Source organism: Antennarius striatus, chromosome 16 (assembly GCF_040054535.1).
Source record: "Antennarius striatus isolate MH-2024 chromosome 16, ASM4005453v1, whole genome shotgun sequence".
Classification (NCBI taxonomy): Eukaryota; Metazoa; Chordata; class Actinopteri; order Lophiiformes; family Antennariidae; genus Antennarius; species Antennarius striatus.
Genome location: NC_090791.1, coordinates 10267186 through 10294946, shown reverse-complemented (window position 1 = coordinate 10294946; position 27761 = coordinate 10267186). Strand labels below are relative to the sequence as shown.

The 27761-nt window shown below is 39.1% G+C and overlaps 2 protein-coding genes across 3 annotated transcripts; both read right to left on the bottom strand.

Annotated features, from left to right (window-relative positions):
* Positions 1–1353: 1353 nt before the first annotated feature.
* Positions 1354–14156, bottom strand: slc17a7a (solute carrier family 17 member 7a). Its single transcript, XM_068336655.1, has 13 exons — positions 14042–14156; positions 6895–7147; positions 6595–6713; positions 6254–6368; positions 6099–6186; positions 5822–5908; positions 5369–5511; positions 5097–5246; positions 3255–3387; positions 2495–2605; positions 2190–2317; positions 2005–2074; positions 1354–1924 (listed from the first exon to the last, which is right to left on the bottom strand). Exons 1-13 carry the CDS (start codon positions 14101–14103, stop codon positions 1665–1667), a joined length of 1719 nt encoding a protein of 572 aa, XP_068192756.1. The 5' UTR covers positions 14104–14156; the 3' UTR covers positions 1354–1664.
* Positions 14157–14783: 627 nt separating this feature from the next.
* Positions 14784–26091, bottom strand: slc6a16a (solute carrier family 6 member 16a). 2 transcript variants are annotated; one of them, XM_068336977.1, is made up of 12 exons: positions 25821–26091; positions 21588–21804; positions 21285–21442; positions 20424–20550; positions 20175–20350; positions 19688–19798; positions 19257–19498; positions 18643–18835; positions 17193–17394; positions 16273–16432; positions 16023–16185; positions 14784–15852 (listed from the first exon to the last, which is right to left on the bottom strand). In XM_068336977.1, the coding sequence occupies exons 1-12, from the start codon at positions 25821–25823 to the stop codon at positions 15511–15513; spliced, it is 2094 nt and encodes a 697-aa protein (XP_068193078.1). In that variant the 5' UTR covers positions 25824–26091; the 3' UTR covers positions 14784–15510. The 2 variants fall into 2 exon arrangements, with proteins under 2 accessions (XP_068193078.1, XP_068193077.1); XM_068336976.1 differs by lacking the exon at positions 25821–26091 and having other exon boundaries at positions 21588–24122.
* Between the last annotated feature and the right edge of the window lie 1670 nt (positions 26092–27761).

Sequence of the window (27761 nt, the reverse complement as noted above, 5' to 3'; positions counted from 1 at the left end):
GGTGCAGTTTGCACAGTTTGAAATTAGCATCCTATGTTTGTGTGTTAAAGGAAGAGAAACAGCAGAGAGCTACACCGCTGTGCACATTAAAACACGCTCACCGCACAAAGATTCAGCACCTGCACCCAGCACAGTCACTGTGTCTCTCTCTCTCTCTCTCTCTCTCACACACACACACACACACACACATGCACACACACACACACACACGCACACATGCACGCATAGATAATCGGAAAAGCTCTGACCCAGCAACTCAAACATTACTCATATGAAACAGCATCAAAAGAGAGAAGACAGAGGATAACCCGTTAAAAGCAGAGAAGCAGACAATCACAGAGACACAGAAAAGTAAAAACAAGAGAAGCACATACTGCAATAACTGGGGATATTGTGACTGTTATTCCTCATTACTAAAGTGGTGGAACATTGTCATTCTGGGCCACCTCTCTAATAGGCGCGTACGCACTAAATGGAAAGTCACAAATATCCAATGCTTACTCAATGCAACCCCTGATGCATGATCCACGGATGCGACCTAGTTCGGTCAGGCCCAAGGTGAGATTCAGCGAGATCCTATATGTAGGTTTGTACACAGATTCCAAAGACCATCTTTTCACATTCAAATGCATACACATATAAATGGGAGACTGTATAAACAAAGGCGTTTACAGTTTGACATACAGGCAGACCATACAACACCTCAGCACCATGTCGTCTTTGATTGAATAGTTAAAATACTCTAAAACATGACAAATCTGACCACATAATTGAACTGATATTACCAAACACAGACAAGCAGATCTTAATCATTTATGCTTGAAAAACATAATTTCAGTAGCATTGGAAAATGAGCTGATTGCCTCACCAGTGTCGACATAGCGCAGTTCAGTTTGTGTTTTGGATTTCTTCATATCACCACTATGAGTTCTTCTTGTATGAGTTTGCATTAATGTGTGTGTATTTGTTATAGCCTTGAGAATAACACTGACTGGAGGAAAGAGTAGTACCTTTTTACAGAATCACATTTGTATATAATTATTTGATGTTGTAAGATCAAATGTGATAAGTTTAAAGCTGAGGTCCCAAAAGTGATTTCCTAGCAGAAAATAATTTTTTGCTGATTTACGTACGCATAAAATTTTCAATGCCACCGACTCAAGAGACTGGCTGCATAGGCAAAAAAAAAAATGCATTGCACACATTCGTGCCCCCCCCCCCCCCACACACACACACACACATTCTCCATGACGTTGTAGTCATCATGATGAGCTCAGGACCAGACAGGAAACCTACCATAAGAGTTGTATTTCTGAAGTGAATACTGTATGTATTTGTGTAACATTATCCACTCTTATAACACACATACACAATACACCCACTTACCAACAGACAGACACACAAACACACACACACACATGCACGCACGCACGCACGCACACACACACACACATACACACACACAGTGGAATGAATCAGATCAGTTCTCTTTTGATATACACTGTTATATTGTACAAAAGCACACAGCAGGCCCGCTCGTTTTTGAAGTGACTCTTACAATTCCTGTACTCAAAACAATCCTCCTGTTTTTTATCTTGTTTATTTTTAAATTTTGAATCACATGTTTTCTATGTCAGCTCCCTCTCCTCTTCTCCCCCACGCATTTATGAGTTGTATCCCGGTGGTTGCACATATTCCTCAGACTTATCCCAGTCTGACACCCATCCCGGCCTGGCTCCTGCTCCTCCTCCTGGTCCTCCACCATTGGAACCAACTGGTTGGCTTATGGCCCCATACTGCCCACCTCCATGGTAGAGCTCCTCCGTCTCATTTGCCAGTTCGTCCTGATCAATGATACCACACTTCTCCTCACTGGTGTCCTCTATATCAGCCCAGTGCTGCTTTTCACCTGATGCAAAGATTCCTGGAATTAAAAGCATGATCAGCGTTGAGAATGAAAGCTCCTCCTCGAAAAAAAACACAACATCCAAGGTCAAGTCATACCATAGAAAATAACTCCTCCATAATGAACGAGGGAAGCTATAAGGAAAACATACTGCCACTCCTCACGCGTCTGAAATGATACAGAAGTGTAAGTGAGCCCAAGAAAAAATTCTCTTTTCGCATTAAATAGCCACACTATGAAGCTTTAGTCATGGCATTACAAAGTTAATACCAGTGGTGTTTACCTTGTGTTTGGTCATAGCCCCCACTATGAGGGGACACACCATTCCAGATAGCGTTCCCACCCCGTTTGAGATTCCCATCAGTATGCTGGCATATCGGGGGGCGATATCCAAATGATTGACATTAAATCCTGAATGAAAGAATAAAGACGATGAAACCCTATCTCATCTTTTTTTCAATCAATGATACTGAAAGATACATTTTACAAGAAAATATTGTCTCAACAGAATTAATGAGGGGATCGATGCTCTGCAGCACTGTTAACCATCATACAGGTGAAGCATCTTACACATCTAAAACCTGTTACCTGAGATAGCAAATCCACTGAAACCCACAGCAAGGACCAAGAAGGAAATGGCCATTCCCTTTGAATGAGAGTATCCCACCACTAGTAGGAGGGTGGCCTCCATTCCGAAACCTGCAACATGTAGATAGTTAAAATCATGACCGTTTACTCAGATGGCAGTGATTTGTCATACCGTAGTCTATTAGAATTATTTTGTAATTTTCTAATTTAGAAAACGAAACTACCCATTTTATAAACATGCAGAAGCAACATTAACACATTTCAGGTGTGCTAAAATATTCTCATGGCTCCAGCTTTGAAAGCTGCAGCACATGAAACACTCAAGGAGAGCTGCTGGACAAGAGGTGTAAGATGATTTTTTTTTTTTTTAAAAATCAGAAGCCTGCAAGGACACATTTCATTGTCAGGCACAGTACTTAGATATTTTTTTCATTCATTGCCCAGACAATTGTCAAGTTTAATTAAAGGCTTGGAAATCATGTCTTATTACGTGGCAGTTCATAGTTTATAAAACTTCAACTTTGTAATTTCCTTTTATTTTCAGTTATTATATACTGTAAGTGATTCTATACGTAATATTTTATCTCATAGCATCTCAACATATTCAAGGTCTTTTGTTCAACTGAAACTGCAGTCTAGGTTTTTTCACTGATCCATTCATTTTTCATTGTGTTTCTGCTTGTGAATTGTTTTGAGTTTTCTTTCTTTGTTTCGCCTCAACCTGCTCCAGCTGCCACCCTTTTCTGTCTGACACGCTCACCTCCACAGTTCATTAGCTTCCTAACATTAGTAGTGGACATCAGGTTGTGAGATCTCAGGTAATCTGCCAACTGGCCTCCAAGTGGCACGATAATGGTCATCACCAGATGAGGTAAAGCTGACACCATACCCACCTGAAAGAGGAAAGGAGTCATAAGACATGTATGAGAATATTAGAGAACAAGCAGCATGAAAAGGGTCTCATTACTTGTTTGAAACAATGGAAGGATGAAGACAAACATTTGATTTACATTTGACCTTTTTCCCCACAATTGAGTTAGAAATTCTAAAGAGTTGTGCGCAATGACCTGAGTAACACTGTTTATTCTGATCAGGAAGAAAAGACTGTAGGAGGTGAAATAGCAATGCATGCAGTCTTCAACTTAAGAACATTCAACTTACAAACATTCATAGATATGAACAAAAGCGCACCACACATATCCAACCATTTTCCTGTAATACCTCTTTCTGCCACAACCTCCGCCGAGCAGCATTGCTACTTTCACGCACCTCCAACACTCGTCTCCCCCTGATGTTGCTGTTTGTTGTCTCTGTGAGCATCTCAGAGCGTCAGGCTTTGTACCTTGGATACTTTACTGTCTATCATGTATGATAAAGCAACGGCTAGTGATTATAGTGTTAGTGGTGACCATCACTCTGGCAACTCTTCTATAACCCCCCCCCCTTCTCCCCCTCCTCTTTCTTTACTCTAACAGTGCTACATGCTACAGTACCCTACAGTGGATCAGGAACATCAACACCTGACTGTGGCTGCTGTTGTAATGACTTACGAACAATTCATCTGACGAATAACTTCTTGGAACCAATTGTGTTTATATGTTCAGGACTGCTTATTATGCTGTACTTTGGCTTGTTGTGATATATTGCAGGTCCAGGACAATGAAAATATTTATTTGGATAGGAAAGCTTGCTTAAGGTATTCCCTAGCCATCCCCACATTTTCTTTTATCTCTTCAGTGTCTGCTTCAAATAAGAGCAACATGTCCCCAAAGATGCCCAAAGCCTTGTTATGCACCCCCCAAGACTCTTATCAGTGTTTTTCTATTTAAACATGGAGAGAAGATTTCTACGTGCACAAATGTAAAAATGCCAAAAGACAGTAAAAGACAGTTTACAAAAGTACAGATCCACGAGGGTCAGATCCTGGATAGAAAAAAGGTGTGACAGTAGAGCCTGCTAATTTAGGACTCACCAGAGGAGTACAAAACGCAGTTAAAAACACAAAGACATAGCTCAAACAAAGAGTCTTGGACATGAAGAGACCACAGCATTAGGACCTGGCATGGTCCAGACATCACAGTACAAATCATGAGTCCTGAATAACAGGCACTAACCCAGGATGACTCGTCCACAGCCCGGACGAGTCAAAGACAGTCATGAAGGATGAAGGATCGATGTAAATGTGACAGCAACTGAGCTGAATTGGCCCAAGTCAGTAGGATGAATTTAAAAGCTACACCTAGGAGTCAATAAACCAGCACGTCCCACAGATGAGGCAATCAGACTGCAAGTGGAGTGACCTGCCAATGAAGTGCCTCCAGCATCAGGTGTCAGCAAGCAATAAAGATGAGGAGGTCTAAACATCGTGGACGACAATAGAATAGAGTAGAATGGAATAGAATAGAATAGAATAGAATAGAATAGAATAGAATAGAATAGAAAAGAATGCTTTTTTATTGCCCTCATACACAAAAGGGTAGCATAAAGAAGAGAACAGAGGCTCTACTCTGGATTGTGTGAGGAACGACCTTGAGAAATAGGTTCCTGTGACATTCTCTAGTGTAGCACATAGTATCAGGGGGGTTCTATCATATCATCTCACCTTGCTGATCTCAAAGCCAAATACTTCCTCAAAGTAGGCTGGTTGACTGATGAGCAACAGGTAGAAGGTCCAGCTCCTGCAGAAGTTGGCCACAATGATGGCGTAGACTGGCATAGAGGTAAAGAAGTGTTTCCATGGAGTTTTAAATTTCTGCCATCAAGAAGAATAAAAAATTACTGTGGCCCAGTATATCCATGTAATAGTTGTTTTCAGCTGGGGAAGAGCTTTGCAGTGCTTCATTGGTTATAAATGATTATCATATTGGGCCATACATGAAGAGGATTAAGAAATGCTGCAGACTCTCCAATTGCATCTTCAATGTACTTCCGCTCCTCTGGTGTGATGGTAGGATGGGCTGCAGGACTCTCATATGACACCAAAATCCAAAACAAATACCAGAATATCCCAAAACTGCCTGGGAAGGGAAGAAAGAAAAAGCGCAAGGCACAGACATGAGTATAGTAGAGAGAAAACAAGACTTCAAGAGTACTAAAAATGAAAAAGTAGTCGTATTATGTTACATCAGCAGGAAGCTGCAAACAAATTTGGGGTTTGAAGAATGGAAAATACAGGAAAACTTCGGGAAAAAAAGCATTGAAAAAATCTGGAGCTGGACCCCTGATGCAGTCAGTCTTGAGTGTGAGCAACAGAAAGATGAATTTGGAAGTATAGGAGCTAAAAAGTGATCATGTATTAAGATGTTATTTGTGTATAAGGATACTAACCATAGACATAGAAAACTGAAGGCCACCCAGAGTATTGCACCAGTATCCCAGCTAAAGGCATGGCCACTACGGCTCCTGCATAGGAACCTAAAGGCATCAAACGCAAGGAAAACAAACAATTCATCTTTCTTTATTACTATACAATTATATTAAAACCCAAACGACCTAATTATTGGTAAATGGTCATGAAAACTCTCTCTCCACAGCCCACAGAACTTTAATCTTTTGGCGTTCTACAAGGATGAAACTACAGTCCTAGTAAGATGTGAAACTTTACCACAAAAGGCTGTTGTCGCTAAACGACTTCTCTCAAGAGGTGGTGCCCACTTGGCCCAGATCCCATGACAGGCTGGGTATGATACACCCTAAAGGACAAAGTACAGTCAGAGACAGTGTCTTACAAGCACACATGCACACAGATACGGACTGTACCTCAACCAGACCCTGGCATATCCTGACCAGTATAACACAGCTGTAATGGCAGCGAGCAGCCGATGGGATCAGCATATTGAGTGTGGATGTGGCCACTATGGCAAAGCCAAACACTCTGAAAACACAAAGGACAAGATATTTTAGATGGATTATTCAACCAGAGCAACAGCTGAAGAAGACTGACAAGAAGAAACAAGAGTTTTGCTAATGTCATAATTGTTCTGTCAGAATATTAATAATATTAAATTGTAGGAAACTGACCCAAGTGTGAATATTTTTTGTTGATTGGATAACATCAATGTTCATGTTAAACAAGATTTATTTAATCAAAAGTCATTCACCTGTTGGCAGCAAATTTTTGACATATAAAGCCACCCGGGATCTGTGTGACGATGTACCCCCAGAAAAAGGAGCCATGGATCATCCCCACTGTTTCTGGGTCCCAGGTGAACTGTGCAGCCTGGAGAATAGAAGATTAATTATTAAACTTAAATCTACTCAGAATATACACAGTTTAAAAAAAAGGTCATTTAGGGCAATTGAAGCTCACAGAAAAACAAAACAATGAGGCTTGTCTAATGGTGAAAACATCTTCATCAGAGGACAGATTGATACAATACAACTGATCTCTTGCCACTTACCACAAGTACTTCCTTGTTGCCTTTGTAGACAGTATGGTCATTGACCATGCTTACAATAGCCACACCCAGGTTACACCTGATGCCAAAAGAGATGCAGAATCCTAGGCCTGACAGGATGGCGATGATGTACCGTCTCGGCAAGCCGAAGCAGGTGCAATCCACCACTGGGAGCTCCTTCTCTTCCACCATCTGCGGCCGGCCCTCTGCTGATAATTCAATGGTTTCTCCATTGGGCTGCCGCTTCTCAATCAGCCTGACGGAGGACACAGAGACAGAGAAGGCATGAAAGAAAGCAGAACTACCAGCTTGTTTCTGTGAACACAGAGCAACAGGAGGGCCACAAAGTTATGATGCGTCACAAGGAAACTAATTCTTTGTAGTTCCACTCAGTGCTCATCGGTGCAAGAGGTGCAAAACAGCAAGAATCTATCTATCCATCTCTCCATCCATCCATTCATTCGTCCGTCCAGCCGTCTATTCATCCATCCATCCATCTATTCATCTATCAATCCATCCGTCTTTCTTGTCTCTTTGATGGCTTAAAAAAGACCTTATGTGTCCATGTGTGAAATGCCGCATGTTAATTCACCAAAGAACATAGTTTTCTAGAAAGGCAATTCATATTATTATATATACTTCCCAACTTTTACATATTTGTAGTTAATTATCAGCGTGTTTCAGAGGAACTAAAATTTGTTGTTTTCCCAGACATTTTTTCTAAATTGTGCGAGACCATTTTTGTCAAATAATGAGCACCACTATTATCCACAGGAGTCAAATAGCGAGCAGAGAGCTGCCATCTGCATGTTCTCGCCTCCACACCCCTGATAACACACACTACCCACCCTTTCACAAACATGCCTATTGCAGACCAAAGTATACGTGTGTTTAATTTACACACACTCCGGTACGCTTTACATATATCTTTTTACCTGAGTGTATGTGCTATAAGGTGCGTGTGAGTTCACAATGAACTGCATTCATGTCACCAGCCATTCATTTTCCATTCGCCTGATCTAGTTAGGCAGCGAACTGGAGAATTATACACATAAACAAGCACAATCACGCCAAGGGTTTATTCCATGTGACAAAAGGGCGATTGTATTTTTGAAATCATTCCGAATCTGAGCTTCTGTATGTTCCCAAAACAAGTGCTTCTCTGCACTGAACGGTGTTCTGCTTCCAAAGCCAACGCGCAAGACCATTCACCTCTCAGCACACCAAAGCTAACTTATTCAAACACCAAAAGACAAGTCAGATGCTGACACTGGTTAATTATTGATGAGTTTTTGGGCGAGATGAATAATTCACTCTCGCTCTTACACCATACTCTGTCACTATCTATCTGTTAGCTGTTCTGTCTGCCTCTGTGCATGTGCTCTCTCTGTCTCATTCATTCCATTTCTTATAATGCACTCCCTCCCCCATTGGCGCACAGCAGTCGGAATAATCTCTTTATGCATCTGTACAGTGAAAAAACAAAGGTTAAAAAACATGTTAATAACAAAATATCAATTAAACCTGAAGATGTCACGGTATCTACTTGCTAAGAAAAATTAATTTGACAATATATAAAACAATACTTTTTCAAGCAATACATTGGCATTTGTAAAAGATTAGAGCGGCTGCATTTTCTCTCTCACCCTTGCTCTCCCCTCTCTCTCTCTTTTTCTCTCTCTCTCTTAATCTGTCACAACATTCAGATTAGGATTACAAAAATGATTTACTTCCGGAAATGAATATGGAAGGAAAGACTAAAGCTAGTGTGGTTCAACTTGCTTGCTTTCTGGCCTTTCATTAAGCCTTTCATTCCCTTTTGCAAATGTTTTTTTTTCAATGGAAATGCAGTGATTAAAGTTTTTTAAAAACTTGAAAAAAAAAATGGTGGTGTGTAAATTTTTTGTCTGCTTTCCTCTCTGTACCAACAAAATGTGCTGACTGGCCCATGGAGCAGAGCTCAGTGTCCTTCTTCAGAGTTAGTGAGCATTGCACAAGGAGCCTCATTAAACCTCATGACAGATTGCAGCCTAACATCTACACATATGCTACCAGCTAACGAGGCTAGCCCACAGCAAAAATGACTGTTAATTACAGACGCATCTCAGTGAAGTGCAATCTCACCGCTTCTCTTTTGCTACATTTGTCTGAAAATAGCTACATAGCTGTAGATGATTTAGATGTCCTGCTAATCAGTATGGGAATGCCACATGCATGCAGGCACTGATCTAATGTGGATTTCCTCTTTAGTGTAGTGGGAAACCAATTGGACTCAGCTGGTAACAAATTAACACGAGCAGGCAGGAGTCCTTTGACCTCAGGCTCACGGAAATATCGTAATTATAAGAGTAGAAGACTCAAACTGAGCTCAACAAACATTGAAACTACTGAAGGAAGTTGTACAGAAGAAGTTGATCCCAAAAAATGATCTTAAATCTTTTTCAAATAAGAGCATAACAGTATAGTACACTCTTGTGTGACAAAGAATGTTCACTTTGGATTGTTTGTAACCAACACACTTTTGACATTGTTGCTCAAATGTATCATTAAATCATATTTGCTTTTCAAAATTGTTTCTCAATCTTCATGTTCAGCAAAGAAATAATCAGGTAATTGTTGTATTTTGCTGACATTAAAGGAAACTTCATCCCGAAATTCAAAATCGCTTGTCCACCAAACTGGTCAATATTATCCATATTATGTGTACATTTTGGAGCTATCACCTGTAGACATAGGTGAGAGGCTAGCTAAATGAGCTAACTAAGTCAACTGAATATTTAAGTTGAGCCAAGGAGAACAACAATATGGTCTAAATGATGCTCTGCGGCCTACCTATGGGGTTAAGCACATATCCTTCAGCCCAGTGTTCAGAAAGAAAACTGTTCCTACGTGAAGTGACGCAAAACGAAGTCTGTGGATTATCTTATGTAACCTTAATATTATTTCTGGAAACATACATTAATGTAACCACATCCAATTTAATTATAAATAATATGGAACTCATTGCTTGTTCTATTTAAAGCGACTTAGATTATTGACAGATTATCATTCTTATTCATAAGAAAAAGAAATTAATAACCACCCCTTCCAAATACATATATTTCCACATATGTTCCTAAATAATGATATCTATAACTTATGTCACACCATATCTATAAATCCTGATTTGTCTTAGATACATCAGCAGAGAAAAGTAGCACTGCGGTTCTCAGGTGCTGGTTGATGACCTAGGAACTGATATTCACCAATTCACCAATTCGCAGAGCATTCTGTATAATCCTCTCATAAGAGGATGAAAAACAGGCAGAGAGAGAGACGGTGAGCGAGGTTGTTGGTAAAACCATTATATAACATCGGACGCATTGGTTGTTATCTGTCTATAGCCTTGTATTGGATTGATCCTCCATTGTGCTGCATACTGTATGTACCATGGTTCTTTCCCCTCGTGTCATCCCACTCTTCTGGTCTAAAAAAGATTTTCCTCTTATTTACTCCATTTGTGGGGTGAGTGCTCGGAAATATTGGAGGTATTTTCTTAAAAAAAAATTAAATAGAATTTTTGTCAATTATTTCTAATTTTGAAAGTGGTGTCTCCCCGAGCTGAGCTCCTGACTCTCCCTGAAGTGAACAGATTGGGTCTCGGTGGGAATGTGTCACCCAGGGAGACACCCTCCTCGCCATCCTGTCACACCACTGTTTTTTCTCTCCTTACTGTGAACGCACACACACACACACCTACACACACACACACACACACACACACACACACACACACACACACACACACACACACACACACACACACACACACACACACACACTATTCTTCTGTTGTGTACCACTGTGTTGAGCCCAATAACGTATGGAGGCATAATAAATATAAACGGTGAATCATTTCTTACAAACAGTGTCGCTGCCAACAACCAGGCCTGCTGAGTGGTTGCTGCCGACTTTAGAAACTGCTGAGCTCTGACAGATTCAACGTCCTTGTAGACAATTCACTACACCTGCATACAGGTAGTTACATCCACACATAGCATAAGGAGATCTATCTGTCTGTCTATCTGACTGTCTGTGTATCTGTCTGTCTGTTTATCCATCATTCCATCCATCCATAAAAGCCAAGAACTGTGTCCACAGAAGAACTTTATATGTTGTCAAAAATCCTATGAAGATGGTACTGAAAGAGAGACCGGGGTCATCAAACATAATTTTCCCCATCAGGTAGCCTCACAATGCTCCATTTTGACCCCAATTTCTCAGAAGCTTGTTTTGAGCCCTCATACTCTGTTTTGGTCTTTTAATGTTTTCTCTTTTATGCTGTTATCATGACGATCCCTAGAGAAATACTGTATATTCATATTTTGAAATGTATTTTTTTTCTAGGTTATATTTTTCCATTAACACTTGCCAGGTTTTCCAAAATATGATTCCTATCCTTCTTCTTCAGGAAATCCCAGCAATCAGGCACAGGAGAGCTGAACCGCTCAACAGAGCTATAACTAAGTACTAATGTCAAGAGCATCTCACGGCATACAAAATTTCACAGTAGTTTTCCAATTGCTAAGAAGTGTGCAATAAAACTGTTTCCAAAGAGGTTGCAGTCATCTCATTAATATTTGAGCATCCTTTTTCAGAGTGCTGCATGAGCTAGTTGAAAATGTCGACTCTCCTGTAAGTAAAATGGATTAAAAATGAATTACCTGTTACATTCTGTATTGCCGTGTGCGTTGTGCAACACAAGCTCACTTTGTGTGACCATGCAATCCTGCCAATACAAACAAAAGACATTTAAACGTCTTTTTTGAACCTCTATGGTATTTTTAAGAGATGCAATATTTGATAATGTCAAAGAGTTTCACACTTAGGATAAATGGTGTTGAATCATTATGGTACTGCTGCAAGCTACTTCATAGCAGCAAATATTTTAATAGAAAATTAAAAGCAGCAACAACTTCAAGATGTTTAAAAGAGGAATAGTAAGACTACAGATGTAGTGTTCACTTGACTTCACAGCTCTTATGTTTATGCTTACCTAGTGGTGTTTAATATAGAAAGAGGAGATGCATTCTGAGAGAGAACATTTTTAAATAATAGATGAACTCCTGGCTGCTTTCAGTGAGGGGGTCTGAGTGGTAGTAAGTTCACACGCATTTATCTATTCACACAGGGAAGGTACGTCCTGTGTACAAAATGAAACATACAGTAGTCACACATGCATACATTACACACGCACGCACACACACACACACACACACACACACACACACACACACACACACACACACACACACACACACACACACACACACACACACACACGCACACACACGTGCAACTACGGTTAGACTAGATCACACTTCCAAAAGAGCAGGACTTACATTTGAAATATACATTTAAACAAAATACTAGCTTTTCCAATGGAAGCCGTTGCCTGTATCTAACACTAAGGCCACATAAAACCAGTTCACTGGATAAATTGAGGACACGCCCACTAAACTCAATCTGAATCCAGTCTGATAACCTCTCATCTCTCACAGCATCAGCTGTAGCCACGTACACGCATGGCTCACGACCAGTAAGAGAGGAAAAGCCTGAGATTTGCATGTTAATCTGGGACACCCCATTGAAACATGTCTGTTCTGGTGTTTCAATGGATGGATGATGGTTGGATGAAGGAGGGAGGGAACAGCGGGAGGAAGTGACATGGGATGGGATGGAATGAGTGGAAGGGGAGAGTTCAGGGATTTGCGTGGCTTGACAGCTGGACTGAAAAACAAGCTATTTCCAGACGGGATTTGTACGTTTGGTTGCTATCTCAAATCCTGAGAGAGCGAAAGCTTAAAGCCATAGTTATGGTTATTGCCTGAGGTTGTATCTGGGCCTTCAATCATTTTTCTTGAAATATTTTCATCACACCAATGACTTTTTCTTGTATTGATATGATTTTTTTTTAATTTACCCAGCGGTGAAGCATATTTATAACAATGAGGAATGATAGATATACTGGCTTTTACATGTGGTCTCCTTCTTCATAGGTGATAAGGATTACACATTTACTTTTATAACAGAATGGCTGACATCATTTCAGATGTAGTTTATAATTCATGGTTCAATCTTTGACTGACTTGTTTTGTCTAAAAAGAAATCCAAACAACAGATATTTAAATTTTTATTACAAAAAGCACAAAACAAGAATCTGAAAGAATGAAATACAAATTTGGCTTTAATCAAAATCCAATAATCAAAAAATACTCAAGATTAATTGTTTGTCTCGAATCTAGACAGTAATTGGCAACATTTAGTAATTAGGTTTATGTTGATGAGTAATTGTTTCAGCTTTATTATTATTATTATTATTATTATTATTATTATTATTATTATTATTGCTATATAATACTTTTATATAAATAAATTGGTAGCATCAAAACGTGTTTAACAGATAGATAGATAGATAGATAGATAGATAGATAGATAGATAGATAGATAGATAGATAGATAGATAGATAGATAGATAGATAGATAGATAGATAGATAGATAGATCGTTTCAATAAGGCATGTAAACATTATGTAACCACACTTTTCCCTCTCTTAACACAGATGTATTCAGTCCACTCTAAGCTGAGCCAAATCTGACAATATCCACCCATTCGTGATTTCCTGAGTAAAAAAATTTATCATCAATCGAAAATAATAAAACCAACATCTGACCCCAAGTGCACCAAAAGTGATATAATTGTACTTTCATTACGCATACCCTTAAAGTGTATTATTAAAGTCACTTCTGTTGTTTGAGAATTTTTTCCAGTATAAATAGAAATTAATTGTACTTGAAATTAAAGTTATTTCCTAAATAAACTATTAGCATTTTTTACCCACTCAATCACTGAATACGCTGCGCAAAACTGAGGTTTTCTGCTGTGGTTATTAATTCTGCGACTTAAAGTCAAATGACGTCTCTTTCCCCATTTAAAATCAATAATCAGCAAACTTTTCCTGCAACTAGAAAGTTACAGTTTGGAGAGAGAATGGAAGACAATTGTATGATTACGTTTTGCAACCCGCACAAGAAGAATTATCAATAACAAAAGCGTGAAAATCATGGGGAAATCATTGATGGAGGCAGGAATATGTGAAAAAGAATTGTACCTGTTAATTTTCCCTAGAGTTTTGCCTGCAACCGCCTTAAACCTGTCCGGTCGGACCTCCATCCTTGCAGCGTCTTGACCCGGCCGGTGTGCTGATGTCCTGCGCGCCCCCCTGTCCTGCCTGAACGCGCTCAATCCTCTCTTTCCATCTCTTGATTGTCATCCCTCCCTTTTTAATTCAGCCTCCGCTACTCTCAGACGGGCTTCTCTCAGGCCAATGAGCATCACAGGTTAAAACCTGGGAATATCGACTGTCGGCATTTTAGGTGAGTATAATTACGTGGTACTTTAAAACACAAAGTGTACGTAAGAATAAAAACAGGTGCAGTTATTGGTCTAAAATGCACAAATGGCTTCTAATGTGAACCCCCCCTCCTCTCCCTCCTTCTATGGAATTTATCTACACAACAATTCAATGAAGAGACAACCTCAAACACTTGTTTTTGGCCTACATATAACAAAAACAGTTTAAAGTAAATGTGCTCTCATAATAAAGTTTTTATGCTTTATTTTGTCGAGTCACCCTAAATATGGCACTATAAAAAACGTTGAAAATTTCCCTTGACTTTTCTCCTTGCTTTATTGAAAATTGGAAAATCTACTTAAGTATTTATGTGCCTTTTTTCAATGTTACTTGCCTGTATGGCTTCATAAATATCGTCTGTGATTATTATCACATGTGTTTTCAGGTTTAATGGGAGCAGCGTGAATAAACGCATTAGAAAGCACAATACAATCGGGTTTGCTGCCACCAAGTGGTTTATTTAAGCCTTCATGTAGTACAGTACAATATCCTACTGAATACAAGTAAAAACATCGGTGTGGTCTCCTGAGGTAAGAAGAAACAAATAAAATGTAACATGAAGTTAGTTTACAGACATGCCATTTCACGTTCAAATAGATTCAATCTCTCTCTCTCTAAAACACACACACACACACACACACACACACACACACACACACACACACACACACACTTGGTTCCTTCTGGAAGAATTTTTCTCATTTAAATCGACACTTGTAATTAACCTAAGAACACACAGCATAAAGAAGGTAGAGACATTTCCACTTCATCATTTCTAAATTCACCAGTCAGAGCCATAAACGCATCCTGGTGGCTGATAAATATATTATCGTTAAAATGTTCCATAAATTCCATGTTTCGCCAAATATATCAGCTTATTCCCTTGTCATATAATTGCAAGTCGTATTTTCTGAACAGTGTGAGTGGATCAGAAAATGAATGAAAGGAGACAGAAGGAGGAGTTATCATTTCATAACTAAGAATCTAAAAAGCTTTTGATTTGACTTGAACTGAACCTCCTGTAATACAAATAGTTAAAATAGTTTGTCAACAGTATAACACTTGTTGCACATGAAAAAGGGATGAATCCAAAAGGCTCCCCATCACATGTCTGTTTGTATGACTGGTCTTCAACCTTTACAAACAAGACCCTCCTACAGCTATATTCACACTCCAGTATCTTCTTCCTCATCTTCATCCTCCTGTTGGGGCAGGAGTCTGTAGTGTTCACTGCCCATCGGCAGGAAAGCAGCCCTAGGAAGAGTCTCGTCTCCGTCATTATGGACTTGGCATTGGGGATTGGAATCCAGCTGTTCATTGGAGCTGCACTTCACGTATAGCTCACGATGCATCTCACAACCACCCAGTTCCTTTGACTGAGTTTCACGGCCCCTGTTTTTCAGCAAGAAGTGGATGTAGCCAATCGGCACAGGCAAGGTGGCAAAGACTATCAGTAAGACAATCATAGCAAGGGCCCAGCCAGGGTACTCAAGTGTCATTTCAGAGGCCTGAGAAAAGAAGAAAGAGTAGTTCACGTGAAAGAAAGGTACAATATCGAAGAAGAATTGCTGTAGGAAACAAAGTTTTACAGCAGTTTAATGTCCATTTTTGATGAAAAAGTCATGCAATGTTGTAAATAAAAGCTAAAACAACATTCATAGAGGTATGTGTATCTTACTGTAATTTGATTCCAGGCAGTGTATGTGGGCCCTTTGAAGACCATGCGTAACAAACTGGCGGTCAGAAGACCAACCATTGCCAGCAGACACACATATTTCCACAGATATTTGTACAACACTGGAGGACGCCATTTGAGCATGACTTCAATATCATCCAAGAAGCTGCAGTGACAGAGAAATATTTCTAAGATGCGACTTTTACCAAAAAAGTTAAATATTGAAAATCTGTCAGAGATGTTGGTTTCTTACCGATCTGTCCCATAAACCCACGACACGCTGACGGTTTCAAAGATCACTACGATGACTAATGGTAAAGTTGCAGAGTAGTCATCAAACATCGTAACAAAATAGTTGCCTGAGCGCTGGGTGAACAACAGTCCCAATAGGAACCCTAAAGCACAACTGGAGACTGAAAAATAAACACAGTATTAAAATAGCAGATATCTGAAAAAGCTTGATGCATGTTTTAATCAACATTGATAACCATTTATCCAATTTATGTCAGTTATGTGTTACTGCGCACCAAAAGGACATGCAAAACTGATTTGAATTACAAAACTGGCCCACAACACAGTGTTCAGTATAACTACAACTCGTATGGAGCAAACAGATCTCTGTATATCAGTGAGTGAAATGCATGTCTGGACAAAAGAGACAAGGACATAGAGAAATAAACCAAAAAAGGTCTGGAATTTTTTTTACTTTGCCCGGAATTCAAAGAGAAAAGTATCAAACAAAGCTAGCAGTAAGCACACGGTGTGTAGAAGTTGGATGAGCCGTTATTTCCATGCTGGAAAACCTTTTGTTTTTATTTGCTGATGACTCATAAACAATAGATAGTAAACATATAATTCCTAATGATAAGAGTAGGTTTCCAGAATCAGTTACGTAGGTGGACCCACATACTATAGCTTGGCATCAATGTGACTCCTGTAAAGTGACATCATCATGGAGGTCACCAGGACCTAGGTGCTATGACGGAACAGGTTACAGTGTCTTAACATTGATACAAAATGAAATGCATTCCCACTCATGTGTAAAAGTATTCTTTGAGAGGCCCGGACACTGACAATAACTGTATAAAAGGCTCTTATGTAAGAGAACAGGTTTTAATGACAATGGTGTTGGCACAGATCTACATTTTCTAGTTTGAACTTGTGTTGCGTTACCAGTGAGTAGAGTTCTGTGTCGCCCCAGCAGGCTAAAATTGTCCATGAGCGGTGTGAGGATTCCCTGCATGGTCCCAAACATTGTACTGAGGCCCAGATTGAGCAGCATTAGGAAAAACAGTGTGGACCAGAAGGGGCTGGCAGGGAAAAGGGCCATCACCTCAGTGAATGCTATGAATGCCAAACCAGTGCCTTCAACACCCTGTGCAGAAAGAGTAGAGAGATTGAGTATGGACAAGAAGAATGCAAAACAGTACAGTAGGATCCCAAATTGTTTTACACATTCATGATTGACAAAAAGCTGAACCATGAGCAGAAGAAGGTCCAGTTTATACAATCAAATGCACGCTAATGAAAAAGATACTTTTCTGTACCCAAATACTCTCATTCTATACCTGAATAAACTTTAAATAACTGGACTTTTCATACCCTTTCTGTTTCTTTTGTTTCTCCTTTCACAGCATGTCTCCATCTCCAACTGGATACTATAACCATATATTTTTGTCTCCTTGCCAGCTGGACATGTTATAGTAGCTCACAGATTAGACAGGGGTCCTGGGAACCTCTGCACGTCACCTCTGTACTCTTGTACCTCCTGCATTTTTCTTTGAAGCAAACCAGTGTCAAGGGTTTCAGATAGCGACCCGTGGAGATCCTTGCTCTTTTAAAATAGTAGGTGCTCCAACATTTTTCCTGGTAGTCACTGGATAAAACACCTTAAAATCAGATTTTATCCAGTGACAAAAAATGATGCCAATGACCACTCTATGGATACTCAATCACCTCTTCGATTAAAATATATTAATTAAAAACATCTTAAATTAATAAATATTTTACTTTGATTTTATTTGCATGATTACCTCCATTTCATTAACATAAATATTTTCCTGTTTTACTTTCTCTGGTGGTCTAATTTCTTGGTAAAGCAATATTTTTTGTCTTGATAACCCTCTAATAAAACAGAGAGTAATATCAAATCCAGTTTTGGACTATTTACTTAGACAGGGTTTGTAGCTGAGCTATGCTGAATAAAATTAAGCTTCATTACAGCAGTGCCATACACAGAAAATGGTATCAAGTGAAACTATAATATGGTGGTGAAGTAAGTTTGCAGCAGTTCATTCCAGAACTGCTCAGCGACCAACATATGCTGTAGGTAGATAAAAATATCCTCACTGTTGGTTCATTCTGCTCCAAAATCACTCGCCAAAACAACAACGCTCCACATGACATTAAAAAGATTATTAACTCAAACCACCACAGCAAGAGAACGTGGCAGGATAACGTCCTCTCTGTTCTCAACACGTGACATATTTCTTTTAAGTCAAGCTTGTGTATAGGGGCCAGAATAGTTGGGATTTTGGAGATTAAAAACAAAACGTGAACAGAGAGAGCAAAGCTCTGAAACAATTTCTACTTATGACATTGTTCCAGTCCAAAGACACTGTACCTTATTCATTTCCTGCTCCAAACTGCAGTCAGTGATGTTAGGACCCATGGCGGCGCTGTGCTGACTGTACCACTCTCTGTATTCTGCTAAAGAAACAGAGCTCGGATCTTCCATGTTGATCCACGGCCAGCCAAGGTGAACCAATTGTTGATAAGATTCATGGGACGCCATGACGTTAAGAAGATCAAGATTACTAGAATAAAACAATACAATATAAGTAAGGGAATGCTTGCAGTGGAAAGACATTTGTTTTAAGGTTAAGGTTTTTTAATGTTAAGGTTTTTACATGACACTGTTGTATTTCATTAGTCTAAGAACGTGTATTTAATAAAACACCTTCAGTAAAGTTTTTTTGATACACATTTTAAAAGATTGTTTTTCTAGGCCTTTGGGCAATTATCTTTACGTACATAAATGTTATTGTTTTCAAGAGGGCTGTATATGTTAATTTTCATCTACAAACGTGTGTGCTCATTTGACAGCACTTAAGTTGCAAGTGTAATTACAGACAAATACACACACACGCACGCACGCACGCACACACACACACACACACACACACACACACACACACACACACACACACACACACACACACACAAACATATCCTTACTCAGCCACACAGTGTAGTGCGATGGTCTTTGCACGGAAACCTAGTACCACAAAAACCACCAGTGTAGCCAGTACAGATGTCATGAAGTTGATACCAGAGACCATCAGTGCATCTCTGTGGCAGTTGTTGTGGACTGGATTATAGGAAGAATATGCAATGACGGAACCATATCCTAGTCCAAGGGCAAAAAACACCTGTGTTGCCGCCTGCCGCCACACCTGCATGTTACCCCAGATTTCCAGCTGAAAAATACCATAAAATAAAGACTCAGTAAGTCAGAATTAGTGTAAGGTCCACAAAATGTTTAAAGGACCCTATAATTTTTTTCATAGTAATAATAATAGAACATTTGTTATTGGATTATGATGAAAAAGAAGTAATCTAGAAAAAGGCATCATAAACATAATCAAATGTGACAGATACGTGCTTACTTTCGGATAAAACATGTAGGTGACTCCATCCAATGCTCCATCTAACATCAGCCCTCTGATGAGGAAAATAACGAGCACCACATATGGAAAAATGGAGGAAAAGTACATCACCTAAGATTTGGAGAAAGACATTAAAGGTGATTTTGAGGATCTGTCCATCATTGAGGAAAATATTTAACGTTGTTTGCTTTCTAATAGAAAGCTCAAGGTAAAGACTGACACTATACTAATGTCGGTCCATCGCAGAGGATATGATATTTTTGGCTAATTTTTAAGAAAGCTGGAAGTTGGATACGCTTTGTGCTAAGCTAGACTAATATCAACTGGCTTTTGTTTGACGGAATAAAACATTATACTGTTCTGGATATTTTTCCTGATGTCCAGCTGGTTGTTTATCATTTCACAAAAGTGCCTACTTCAGCTTAAATACCGGCTATTGACAGAGCAACTCCTGTGGGCGTTACACAGATAAGAAACGCTAACTTACCTTTGCCGAGGACTTGATGCCCTTGATCATAGCCAAGGAGACAATTGCCCAAGCAGCAAATAAACAACCCGTCATGATGGGGTTGAACTCCCCAGATTCTGTGATGGAATTAGTGATGTTGAGGGCTTTTCGGAACCAGAAATAGGATGTGGGGGAAGAACTTGCACATTCCTTCACTGTTGATGGAGGACAAACATCAGTAAAGCTGCTGCATGTGACATCTCAGTTTGATTAACTTTATTTAAGTACCTGTGTCATTGGTGGCTACATCAATCGGACATTGCTCCCATGGCAGAGGATACTGAAAAGAGTTCCCCATGTAGAACAGGCTCCATGCAATGATCACATTGTAGTAAAGTCCCACGTAAAAGCAGACCTAGAGGAGAAGAAAAAGTTTATGAATGATTAACTTAATAAACTATGAATATTTACATAGCAAGTCATTGAGATCTAGGATATAATATAAACTGAACTGTAAGCTCAGTCTTATTATTAAAATTACGATAAAAAATTTGAGCCATAATGAATTTTGTCACTGGCATTGACCTCAGCTCACATGAGGCTTTTTGGAAAGGAGCATTTATGTTTTACTTGTAAGGTCTTGTCCAGCTTCCCTTTACCTTGTCCCATCGAGAGAGAAAGGTGTAAGTGCACATAAATCTGAGTGGCAGGATGCCATCAGTTAGCAATGAAAAGAAACTGTTCTATCTAGCAAATGTATGCATTTTTAAGGATGCTTTAATGTTTACGACTTTTCTCATTCTAGGGCTGATATTAAAAAATACCGATGATGGTCCTGTCTTTGAACGCCACACAGGAAAAGTCATCCAACTTTTAGTCTTAGGAGCCAATCCAAAATACCACAAGCATAGAGTCATCATAACACTGACGTGTGCAAACATGAACCCTTTTCTTTTTTTCAGAACAGTGGTCAAAATTATTGTACCCTTCAGAATACAGAACACAGGAGGAGGAATTATTTTGTTTCTTCCCATTTGACTTGGGTCTCTAACAAATTAAAATTAACATTAACAAATAATCCATAGTTAAACTTTTATAATACATTATGTGTTTGATCCTCAAGAAAAGTAATAAAATTACAATCCTCACCATACAGCTAGAGTAGCCAATCCCTGACAGTTTTGGAGAAATGTGCTTCCAGACACCGATACTGCCTTGGCGAATACTCTGGCCAGCTGCTAGCTCCATAAAAAACAGAGGAACGCCGACGATCAGCAAAAGAAAAACATACAGCAGCATGAAGGCCCCTGGAAAGAAAGAAGGAAGACATGTTTATAAGCCTGCCTACATTATTCCACTTTGTACACAATTTTCTATTTTTTTCAGTATTGTCGTTAGTTGGATGAGAGCTACTAGGATTATCAGTCAAATCCTGTATTTGGAAACACTCACCTCCTCCATTTTGGTGACAGAGGTATGGAAACCTCCACACGTTTCCTAGGCCCACACTGAACCCCACCTGAGCAAGAACATACTGGACTTTAGAGTCCCACGCTGGACGGTCGTCACCTGAAGTCTCAATGCCCTCTGAAGCCGTCAGCTGAGTTTCAGACTGGTCCGCGCCAAGCCAGGCACTGTCCTCATTGTTGTCCAGGGGAGGCTTCTCCATCTTGTCGTAAACAAAGGTCAAATCAACTCCATTCATAATCAGTTCATGTAAAGCTTCTCACTAAACCAGTGTTCAAACAAACTAATCATGTTATGCTAATGGACATTTTACTTTATGGAAAAAAATATATGAATCAAGAATCTTTTACCCACCTGCAAACAAATATCCTCAATCAAAAATCTATTTCCAGGTTAGAGAGTGTGCTGTTTCACAATCCAACAGAGAGATAAAACATGATGTTTTCTGTTTATAACAATAAGAAAAATGCAGTGTCTGGGGAGGGTCAGTGAAAGATCACTGTGGAAGAGAAACAGCAATGTGTGTCCTAAAAAATCACATTACAGTAGTTTTATTATGTTTTCAGGTTGTCGGTCCCACTCTTCTGAATGCGATATCTAAGCTTACTTACTCTTCAAATTTGGAATAAACCAACACGCACTGATTATGTTACTGTGATCTGACAATAACTTATGACCGGGTGTGATATTTTATTGCACACTGAATTGGTGAGGTTGTGGTGATTGTATAGATCTTCTATTCTACTGCCTTGAAAATGCGTGAGCACTTATTCTGGTTTATTTTATTTTTAGCTTTGCTCTTCTGCCGCTGTTTTAGCGCTGTGTTGTGTTACAAGAGATCCAACTTTCCCTGCTGCTGCTGCTTCACATTAAAATCATTCCATTGATGAAACTCAGAGCAGCTTTTATTGTGTGACTGGTCATAGAAAAGATGATGTAATCATTGGAAGGTTAACATGAAGTGTCATTTTTCCATCAAAGTAGTTTTCAAACGTGCCCGTAACCTGAGAAGCAAAGGTTGCTGGGGTTTGTTTTGTGATTAAATGTTCTGAATTTCATCAGATTATTCTTTATCTATACTCTCACTGCCTCTTGTCAACCCATATGAGTGGACAAGGTACAAAATGATTTTCACATGATTATGAATGACATTACAGATGATTTTATGTGCAACTACCAGAATCAGCTTGTGAGAATGGAAAGTTACAAGGGCTGCATGACCCAGCAGAGTCTGTGGCCAGTCATGAAATAGGGTTATACAGAACCAGTCAGCTAATTTTAGCAATACACACAGACGCGCACGCTCGCGCGCGCGCACACACACACACAAACACACACACACACACACAGAGGGAAGTGAGAAACTAGAGAGTGACAAAAATATGTATGCACACACTAATAGAGGAGGGTGGTGGAAGCTGCCTATAGGCAGAACTCTGGGTGTAGGAGGAAGAGTCTTGGGTAACATTAGAACACACATGGGAGGTGCAGGGTTCACATTGGTTCAGACTGTGGGTGGTGCAGAGGTGGAAGGTGGGATCATGTTAGGAACATGAGTGGTAACAGGAAAGACCATCAGAAATGATTTCAACACTGTGAAGACCAGTTTATCACAGACCAAAACAGACATAAAAGACTCACATGTGTCAAAACCCACCTGACAATCAGTTATAGTCAATAATTGGTGCATCCCATTTTACATACCTCCAGATTCAGATTCACCTTAGAAAGGAATTCATCAAGCACCATCTTAGGAACTGATAAAGACTAAGGTTTGTGGTGCAATTATTTCCTTTCAGGGTAAAATATCACGTCTTTAAAATGTTATCAGATAACCAGCCTCATTGCAAAATGTTTAAGTTTGTCATTGAAAATAGCCCGTTAATAACTCATTTTTTTTGTCATTTGAATCTTGATTATATATTACAGAATTGGGAATCAAAAAATGAACACTTAATTGATTTTTGTTATCAAATGCAAACCTTAACATTGAAATATTTGGTGTTTTTGTTAAATCCTGCTGGGAACACTTGACCTGTAAATATTTGGCTGTTTTTGTCATTTCTATTTTATGATGATTTTAGCTTCTATTAAACAAACTTCCAAAATTATAATCTAACCATTATTTTCATTTCACTCATCATTCGTTTCAGTTTGTCACTTATTGAGGTCAAGGGACAATGTCAGTGTAAGACTAAAAGAACAGCACCCTTCTGTTGTTCAAAAAAAAAAAAAAAAGAACACTACCACAATTATTATAGTTCAAGTCCTATTCAGATATTTAAATGTGTAGAAACCTTGCATCAGGTCACCTTGCAGTTTAAGGATAATTAAATAACTTAAGTAGAGCTGCAGATGAGAAGTAATTACACGTCACATTTAATTACAAAGCAAGGAGTATGACAAACTTAATTATTAGTCTAAAACACAAAGTTCATGCTTCCTAGAACTTGCTGGCATTTTTTAACAAGAACTTCTGTGTTTTCCATCCTTCTCTTGTTTTTCATTAATGGCTAACTTTCACCAACTTCCTTAACTTAACACACACACACACACACACACACACACACACACACACACACACACACACACACACACACACACAAAGATTGGTTGTTTAATCTGTAAAAATGCTATTTTTCTTTATGTTGTTAATGCAAGTAGTTTTAGACTAGATTACATGTCCAAGAGAGCAGGACTTTGATCAATAACAGAGGTTTTCTGTTATTGATCAATGCACTTACCACAATACCAGCATACTTTAAAACAAAATAAGACATTAATATTCAAATAAAAATCCTTCTTTCCTCTCCCAAAGGATGAATCGATGGGAGCCAGCCTCACTGATTGTTAAAAAAATTGTTAGAATGATGTTGATTTAAAAAAAACCTTCCATAGAAAAAGGAAAATATCATTCCACGATTGACCACCATTATTATACACCACAATGTTTAATGATGTTTAATGATATTACAACAAAACCAATCAGTCTAATTGAATATTCCCAAATGAAAGGATATATGATAATCTTATATACTTTGATTAATTATGTACTGGAGATCTTTGTTTTTTCTGCAATAAAGTAAAGGTGATGCTCAGGGCAGCTTGCAGTCTGAACTTGTCACTTAGACAAACAAAATAAAACTTTAATTAAACCCCGCACTAACAGTTTAATACTGTCAGTATTAAAGTACAAGTGAAGTACTAATGTATTAAAAGTAGTTGTAAAGTACTTAAGTATCCATGCTGCATTACATTAACATTAATTCATTAACATACATTAACATTACATTAATACATTAACATTCATAGACTTCTGTGTCACTGTGAGCAGTGGGCTTCACTAAAGTAGATATGAATGAAGGTTTGTCTTTCATCTCCTTATGTTTCTGTTTATGGGCTTGGGCCTCTACTTGACATCAAACACTTTTTCCTAAAAGTTAAATAATACAATCTAAAGTGTTCTTTCCAGGAGAGAACTGGAAGACAGCTTCACTTACAGATTAAACCACAAAGTCGCAACAAATCTTAAAATGTTGAGATGTAAATGAAAACTTTCAAAATATCAAACCCTCGATTAACACACTGACCCCAGCCTCTTTCACATATTCTAAGTATCCTTACATTTCCATAACAACAGTTTATGAAGAGATAGCCGGTTGTGTTTATCTCCAAGAGTCTCTTGGGTTCATCATTAATGTTGGCTAAAGAGTAAATTAAACACTAATTGGATTTATGAGGTCATCCTGTTGCCATATTTAACTACTATTCAAGCCAGATGATCTATTACAAAGATCAGACACCACAACAAGAACAGTAATGTACATAATACAGACAGAGTGGTAGAGCACCAAAGCAGCAACATGCTGTCATATGAATCACAATGAGGCTTACTGCAACAACAAGCTGCAGAATGGAAAATACTGTATTACAATACCTATAAATCACAAGCATGGAGATGTTCATCTCATAATCTACCACGTTTTAGGTTGAGGTTTCTTTAAAGCATATGTTTACTGAAAAGAAAAAGGCACAAACCCTGCAGAAGTATACATTTACAATGGACCTGGGGAAAAAGAGCCACCACACCGTTAAAAACTATTCATGACAGTTCAAATGCAGAAAGGTAACGATGCTTTACAGTAATGTGCAACTCAATACGTTCTCTCCTATAAAAGGGGAAATAAAATTAATGTAAGTATACATTTCTGTCCATACCATACGAACAGCCCGTCCCACAGTGGAGGAGAGGATCCACTCGAGTGGGAATAAACGTGACACCAGCGTCGACTTCTCTGTCCGTCTCTTCGCCCCTTTCTGCTCCACGTAATTTGTTTAAAAGCCAAATTCTGGCCAAAAAGTTTGTTTTCCGAAGACGAAACGTGTCTGTTTGGCTGCTGTGATGACTTTTCGCCCTGGTCTTGTAGTCTGAGCCAAATGTCGTCAGCCCAGGAGAAGTTGGAGCGTCAGTAGCCAATAGTGGAACCAAGAAATGTCCAGATGGGCTGGGCGACGCAAGAGCGCACATGGCTGCATGCGTGTGCAGCGGGTTTCACTTGAACACATAGTAGTGATGTATAACAAAACAAACAGAACATGAGTGACTTGATCCCTGATTGTGAAAGTACATACAAATCCTCGCAGTTAAACAGCGCATTTGTGGGATTATGTTTGCGAAGTTAGGGTCTGGGCTTTGCGGTCAGCCAGAGTGCAGAGTCAAGTATGTAGAAGCCTTCTGCATTTAATTCTGTCATGGTGGGGGGAGGAAGTCGTTCCACAGTTTGCAGGCCACTGTAGAGAAAGCTCGGTCCCACTGGAGTAACTTTGTCTTGGGGACAACAAAAGACAGCTGGTCAGCTGACCTCAGTGACCCCCGAGGGCTGAATTATAATAGATCAGAGAGCCATTTAAAGAATTAAAAACTGACAATGAAATGCTGGAATGAATCTTCAAATGCAGTTAGAGTCAGTAAAGAGAGGCCAACATGGTAAAAAAAAAAGAAAAAAAAGTGCGGTCTCTCTTTCGTGTCCCTATTTTTCTTGTTTGCACATCGAAAAAAGTCGAATTTGGCAGATTTTAATATGTTAACTCAATCATGTAATCTTGTCTCACACACACACACACACACACACACACACACACACACACACACACACACACACACACACACACACACACACACACATATTACAGTATATGCTTCAAAAGTTAATCCAATATTAAGATAGAAAATCAGTACATTCCTTCATTATGTTGTATTCTCATATGCATGTTCAATTTGGGGATGTAGCTCAGCTGTAGAATGTATGCTTCACATGTAGGCTGTCCCAGGTTCAATCCCAGGCATCTGCAGCCCTACAGGGGCAGTGTCAACTGCAGGCCGGTCCCAACCAGGATAAATGCAGCAGGTTGTGGCATAAAGGGAATCTGGCGTGAAAAACTTTGCCGTACAAATATGAGCATTTTCTAATATGGATAAAAGGGTGACATGCTGTGGTGACCCTTAATGGGGTATTCCTTACGCCTTCAGATTCAAGCTAAGCCAGTTATCTAGTGTAAGGGATTCAAAACATAAATGCCAACCAGAGCCATAAATAACACTGGTGTTGTTTATTACATCGATACAAGACACTAATGAACTGTTTACTACCCAATAAATAATAAAAGGAGGAAGTCAAAGTGCTTTCTGTCTGTGGAGTGATTACTGCTTCATTAGGAAGCAGACGACACACACTCAGATAGATTTAAAAGAATTTTTCTCTACTCTTTCTGTAGTGCTAATATCGGCAGTTGATTTAACAATTTAGGTTAACTATGTTACCACAGAAAATAATCGTGTTTGACACACAACAATCAAGGCTCGGTGGTAACACACCTCACTTTAACAAGTTATTTGGACATTGTCTGCCAGCTGTTGGTGGAATTCAACACGTGTGTCTCCCCCTGGTGGAGGAAAATGTGAGCCTCAGTAATCGGATATTGATGGATTGAAGAAAACACATTTAGCCTGTAATCAAGTTTATGGGGGAGGTAGTTTGGGTTACAAGTCAGATTATTTTTCTGAGAGAGATAAACAGGAAAAATGCTTCACTTTATTCCTCTTTTGTGCATTTCTTCCACATTTAGGGCACAAATAAGTTATGGCCCATATTATACAGG